At 43.8% G+C, this 6,916-nt stretch overlaps 1 protein-coding gene across 1 annotated transcript; it reads left to right on the forward strand.

Moving 5' to 3' along the window:
* Positions 1-4,181: 4,181 nt before the first annotated feature.
* On the forward strand, positions 4,182-6,739 carry LOC118556299 (dorsal-ventral patterning tolloid-like protein 1; the record flags this gene model as incomplete). Its single annotated transcript, XM_036130307.1, is given in 10 exon segments — positions 4,182-4,236; positions 4,450-4,561; positions 4,762-4,917; positions 5,054-5,277; positions 5,314-5,574; positions 5,657-5,700; positions 5,906-5,975; positions 6,042-6,156; positions 6,293-6,465; positions 6,667-6,739. Coding segments are annotated over 10 exon segments (1,283 nt in total), but the record flags the coding sequence as incomplete, so codon positions are not given.
* Between the last annotated feature and the right edge of the window lie 177 nt (positions 6,740-6,916).

Genomic DNA, 6,916 nt, shown 5'->3' on the forward strand with positions numbered 1-6,916 from the left:
ATATTAGTATCGTTAGAATCTTGGTTTTGCATTGCATGAAAATCTGTTTTTTATTCTATGGTTTGATCTGAGTGTAGTGCTTTCATGGGTTATCTTTATTTCTAAGAAGCAATTTGTTAATCTAGGTTAGGACTCTTAAAGTCATATTTAGATCATATAATAGTCTCTGGTAGTTGCACATTTACCTTAGCCTTGCACCTCTCGGATAAAGGTGCTTACTTTTCTTAATTCTAGTAGGTTAGAGATTCAGATAGGTTTAGTAGCTTTTTAGCTTATACTTGGGTTATTTTACATTTAAGGGGAACATTTGAACTTCATTTGATTTCATAAGTCGCCAACAGAGGGGACAGTGGGTTACAATATTACATCTTACTATTTACAATTTGTTTAAGGGTTTCAAGACATAGACTTAGTTTAGCCTAGTTATTGGTTTGATCTTTGAGGGATCAAAACAGAGGGGTTGTTGAGAATTAAAAATATATCTTAGTTGGGGTTACTGAGTAAAGCAGAGTGGGGTCTGTCGCTTCCTGCTCCAGCGTAAGATAAACATGGAGTTTTATTGTCCTGAGGGGGTGGTCAGAAGGAGAGGGGGTCAGTCATCCTCCCACTGAGCCATGCAGGAGGAGTTTAAAGTTGATAAAAGGAATGTGTTGGTAAAACTTACTTCAGACAGACAGACAGACTTCTCGACCGCGTGGTGAAAGATCTCGATTGGTAACGTAACTCTGTCTCCATATTTAATTTCTATGAATTAAATATGTATTTAAACCGTTCTACCTCTGATCAATGATTCCTCATTTATTGTCAAATCTTAAACCGGGGTAAAAATGGGCCTTTAGTAGCAAAGCAGGATTAGGCCAATAATAATACATAAATCACACAGGCAAGGTTCCATTAGAATAAATTTGACATTAAAGATGATACAGTATGTTTTGATGTTGGCAAGGTGCTGGTTTCTGTCTTTATCAGAGCTGGTTTATCTGTGGAAATGTGAGCAGGACTGAGTTTTGGTCAGTTGGTTGGGTTCTTTTTAAACTTCAGCATGTCTGATGTTGAAACATTTAGCAGCCATTTTCTTCTCAAAGCGTGAAGCCACAGAACTTCAACGATATTTATGCCACGGTAGTCTTGCATAATTAACAATAAAGTATAGAAGAACATATTAGACATGATCTTTACTATAGAATTTTCAGATATGTTGAACACAACTTCAGTTTTATTCAAGAAACATTATTTAACTATTTATTTGATGAAAGTACATTACATATACACTGTTAGTATTTTATGGTTGTCTCCACTAGAGGACCCCACTGCCCAGTGGTGGTATTTCCAGACTGATTATCTGGAAAACAGTCAAACTTATCAGATGTATCTAGATTGAAGCTGCTTGTATACCACTTGTTTTAGGTAAAAATATTTTGCCTGACCTATTAAACAACATCTAATATCACTTTACTGATGCCACAGAAGAGGCTTTCTGGATCAATGGTAGCCTGAGCAAATGGAATCAAACGGGACCGTAAGCAGCAGCTGCAATGAGAAACCACAAGTTTACGCTGGTCAAGGCACATCTTCCTGTTCCTCTTTGAAAGAAGAAATTGTGGATTCTGACCAAACAGATGTGATAGAAGCAGCTACATATGCGTCCTCCTGCGCCGCCATATTTATGTTGCTTTCCTCACAGCTGTATGTCCCACCTTAAACTATAATACTGCAACCTGATTGGGCCTAACTGTTGTCGGTTTGGTCCCGATGATTGAGATGGGAGTTGGGCAAGATTAAATCTTTGTGAATGCACAAATACTGTGGGAATTCAGTAAACTGCTGTAAATCCCACAAGTGAGAGCCCCTCTCTCACTTACTGATGATCAGTTCTTCAAAATTATTCATAAAACAGCATTTTGCTATGTGATTTTTACAATTTTATTCTTTTAGTGTACAACACTGTGGTTCAACCATTTGTTGTGTGCTTTTAAATGTGCTTTATAAATAAATTTAATTGGGTTTGATCTTTCACTTAACTTTTTGCACAACAGCATGGGTGTACATATGCTGGTGAAGATTCTCAGTCATCCAGGTCATGGTCATTCCAAAAAAAGGTAAAAAACAAAGCAACTGGACTTGTTTTCCGAAGTTGAAGACGTTTCGCTTCCTCTCCAGGAAGCTTTCTCAATTCAAAAAGTCTGGAGTAATGTGGAGTAGCAAGCTTTATACAATTGGCAAACAAAGGCCTTGTAATGGCTTAGATAACATGCAAATTCAACCAAAACAGGACCAGGATCTTTTGGATTTTCTTGCTGATTTGACAATCACCTAACTGGACTTTTGTCAAATCAGCAAGAAAATCCAAAAGACCCGCTGCAGAACATAATGGTGAGAAGAATAAACGCAAAAACATCATCATCCCATATGTTGCTGGAGTCTCTGAAAAACTCAAGAGGATTTTCTCCAAACACAAAATCCCAGTACATTTCAAACCAAACAGGACCCTCAGACAGAGGCTGGTGCATCCCAAGGACAAAACCCCCAAACCTAAGATGAGCGGAGTGGTGTATGCAGTTCAGTCAGTGAGGAATGTTCTGATCTTTATATTGGAGAAACCAAACAACCTCTCCATAGACACATGGCTCAACACAGGAGAGCTACCTCCTCAGGACAAGACTCTGCTGTCCACCTACACCTTAAGGACAAAGGACACTCTTTTGAGGACCAAAATGTTCACATTTTGGACAAAGAAGACAGATGGTTTGAAAGGGGTCTGAAGGAAGCCATCTACTTTAAGAGAGAAAAAACAACTTTGAACAGAGGAGGAGGCCTTAGGTTTCAACTCTCAAAAACTTACAACACAGCTATAGGATTAATTCCGGCCAATCATCACCTCAACTCTCACCCTCATATGGGTGATCAAAACATTGTTTCTTTAAGCCAGGCCAATAACGACCCTGACGACTCCTCGTTACAGAGGAGTGGACCAGTTTCGGTCCAATCTGCTGTCTTAATGGCTTCAACGACCGCCCATTACTAAGGGGTGGACCTGTTTCTGTTGAATTTGAATGTTATCTAACCCATTACAAGGCCTTTGTTTGGGCAGTAGTATAAAGCTTGTTACTCCACATTATTCCAGACTTTTTGAATTGAGAAAGCTTCCTGGAGAGGAAGCGAAACGTCTTCAACTACGGAAAACAAGTCCAGTTGCTTTGTTTTTTACCTTTTTTTGGAATGGGTGTACATAGTTATTGACAATCTTCTCTTTAGAAGTAAAACTCTGTAACTGAGAAAGGACTTTCTACTTACTGTGGTTGTATATAGATTTATTTTGTTACAAAATGACAAAATTCCTTTAACCAAATGAATGCACCGCAGAAGAATGACTTCTGGAAACTGAATATGTTCTAAACTGTTCGGGCTTCTCCGTAGAAAGCATGTTAGAAATCAGAGGGTAACTTTGAAGTCGGTTGACATTAAAATTGAATGAAAGGAAATGTATAAAAAGCTCAGATTTAGTCAATTTATCACATGGTTTGTCTTTGCCATTGCCTGTAGTTCCTGAACGCAGCATGACTGAGACTAGAACAGAGTTTGTTGATTTTAGAGGAATTATAATCATAACTGCTGGACTTCTGATAAATAAACAGTCTGGGATGTCCAGAACTGTTTGAGTCATCTGGCGCCACCTAGCGGTCATCTTGTACTTCGGGAGAAAAAAAAAAACCTGACCAAAATGATAATGCTACAATTATATCTGCATATTATTGTCTCATGTTGTGTTTTTATGTCTGATAATGATTAGTCTAAACATCCCTTAAAGAATCCCTAAATCATTTCATCTGAACTATAAGCCGTATTTGCCTTTTTAAAGTGAGAAAAGAAACAAATAAACAATGTAAGACACAAAGCTGTTCTTGTGCATAAAAACCCAAATATATGTGGTGAAATATGCAGAATCAGATAGGAGAAAAATGATCTAGAAGATCACTGCACATCTTGTAAATACTACCCATCACTTTGCCTCCAAGTAGAAATAACACAGCGCCCCTGACGTTTGGTTTAGGAATGATAATCAGGAGAAGTGATCCCAGCTGAGCTGATCCCAGGTGAGTTGATTGAGGCAAACTAGGTTTTAATATTTAAGTCAGAGCAGCAGAGGCAGCAGGAGCACAGGTTGTCTTCTCTGTCACAAAATGAAGCAGATTCCTTGGTTGATAGTGCTGCTGGAGCTCGGCTGCTGGTCAACAGGTATATACTTTAAAGCTTTATTATGCTAATAAAGTCAACTTCTGTTTTTCTAGTGAGTGCATTGTTTCTTTATGGAAATGTGACTCACCCTGCCTCAAGTCAAACAGATTATAGCTTTAGAGTTTTAACAATACTGCTGTTCAACTTTTTGTGATGGTTCTTGATGTGTAATTTTGGAAGATTTGACTAGACATGTGCAACTTTCTGTTGTAGCAGTCTTCAGCTCCCTCCCTCCACACAACGGGGAGCGCGAGAGTGCCTGGGACCACGTGCCGTCTCACAACGTGAGCGGCGAGGCCCTGGTACCACGTGCCGTCCTCACAACGTGAGCGGCGAGGCCTGGGACCACGTGCCGTCTCCAACAACGTGAGCGGCGAGGACTGGGACACGGGCCGTCCGCACAACTTGAGCGGCGATGCCTGGGACCACGTGCCGTCGCACAACGTGAGCGCGAGGCCTGGGACCACGTGCCGTCGCCACAACGTGAGCGGCGAGGCATGGGACCACTGCCGCCTCACACGTGAGCGGCGAGGACCTGGACCACGTGCCGTCTCACAACGTGAAGGCGGGCGAGGCCTTGGACAACGTGCCCAGTCTCACAAACGTGAGCGGCGAGGCCTGGGACCAACGTGCCGTCTCACACGTGAGCGGCGAGGCCTGGACCGACGTGCCTTCTCACACGTGAGCGCGATGGCCTGGGACCCACTGCCGTCGCAACAGCCTTGAAGCGGCGAGGCCTGGACCACGTGGCCGGCCTTCGCACAACGTGAGCGGCGAGGCCTGGGACCACGTGCCGTCTCACAACGTGAGCGGCGAGGCCTGGACCACGGCCGTCTCACAACGTGAGCGGCGAGGCCTGGGACCACGTGCCGTCTCACAACGTGAGCGGCGAGGCCTGGGACCACGTGCCGTCTCACAACGTGAGCGGCGAGGCCTGGGACCACGTGCCGTCTCAACACGTGGCGGCGAGGCTGGGACCACGGCCGTCTCACAACGTGAGCGGCGAGGCCTGGGACCACGTGCCGTCTCACAACGTGAGCGGCGAGGCTGGGACCACGTGCCGTCTCACAACGTGAGCGGCGAGGCCTGGGAACGTGCCGTCTCACAACGTGAGCGGCGAGGCCTGGGACCACGTGCCGTCTCACAACGTGAGCGGCGAGGCCTGGGACCACGTGCCGTCTCACAACGTGAGCGGCGAGGCCTGGGACCACGTGCCGTCTCACAACGTGAGCGGCGAGGCCTGGGACCACGTGCCGTCTCACAACGTGAGCGGCGAGGCCTGGGACCACGTGCCGTCGCACAACGTGAGCGCCAATGCAAGCGCAGAGACTTTGGAAGGTAAAACATAGAACAGTTTAAACGCAGGAAGTTTTGTCATTAAGGTGAAAAAATTGACTTCCATCTCCTTCTTGTGATTTAGACGAGGAGGAGAACCTGATTGAGGAAGGAGACATCATTGCGAGGGTGAGTTGAACTTTTTGTGACCCCTGGGTTGACACTTCAAAACCTCTTAAGGTATAGCAGAACTGCAATTTCCCCTGGGGCAGCTGACTTGAATAGCTTATCTTTTACAAATCAGACACTTACAGGTTTAACATTCAGTTTGAGCCATTAAAAACATCCTGCTTGAAAAAGCAGCAATTCCTTTAACTTGTCCTCAAACTTTTAGGAAGACCGGAATGCTGTTAACGTGGTGTGGTCCAATGCGATTGTCCCTTATGAAATCAATCCAAATGTTGGTAGGTTGCTGTAGCTTAAGCTAAACTGCAAGTGAAAGCCAACTTAAGATGATTTTGTTCTAACAGGTTCTCGAGTGGCTGAAATCCAGGAAGCCTTCAGGATGATCTCAGCACCTACTTGTATTCGCTTTGTTGAACACACAAATGAGCTGAACTACATCAGTATTAGAGATGGCAAAGGGTGAGGTGTCTGGTGGATAAAATGGCCCTATTAATCAGTACTTGCGTTGTAGGACATTCAGTAACTACAGTTTAAATTCAGATAAAGATGCCACTGGATTTTCAGGTCTAAAATGTCCTTGCTTTCTTGACTCCAGCTGTGCATCCCCTGTCGGAGTGAGTGGGGGAAGCCAGTCGATCTACTTTGCACAGTCCTGCTCCGTGGGGAACCTGGTGCATGAGCTCATCCACGCCTTAGGGTTGTATCATGAGCACACGCGTGACGACAGAGACCAATACATCACGATCAACTGGCCAAGTGTTGTTCCAGGTAAATGCCTATCTACTGACTGAAGTTTGTACTAGAGCAGCATTTTCCTGAACAAAATCAATTCATTGTAAAGTGATACAGAGGGATTTTTTTTTTTCTACTGTTCAAAATCCACAAGACTTATTCAAATCTAGAATTAACTTTGTGCACATTAATCAAAACACTTGGAGTCATTTATTTTTTTTCTTTCCCCCCATGAAGACAAGAAAGGAAACTTCAAGGTAAAACGTGGGAACACACTAAACCAGCCCTATGACTATGAATCCATCATGCATATGGACCGTAAGTAACTCCTTCTGGTTAACTGATATTAAATGTGTGGCTACCGTTTTGCTTGGCCTTAAAGCTTCCCCTTGGTTTGTGTGTACAGGGCTTACTTCAGTGTTGATGGAAGTCAACTATTGTGACCAATACCCCCAAGGACATTGGACAGAGGACCCATCTGAGCAGT

The sequence above is a fragment of the Fundulus heteroclitus genome, unplaced genomic scaffold (assembly GCF_011125445.2).
Source record: "Fundulus heteroclitus isolate FHET01 unplaced genomic scaffold, MU-UCD_Fhet_4.1 scaffold_332, whole genome shotgun sequence".
In the NCBI taxonomy this organism is placed as follows: Eukaryota; Metazoa; Chordata; class Actinopteri; order Cyprinodontiformes; family Fundulidae; genus Fundulus; species Fundulus heteroclitus.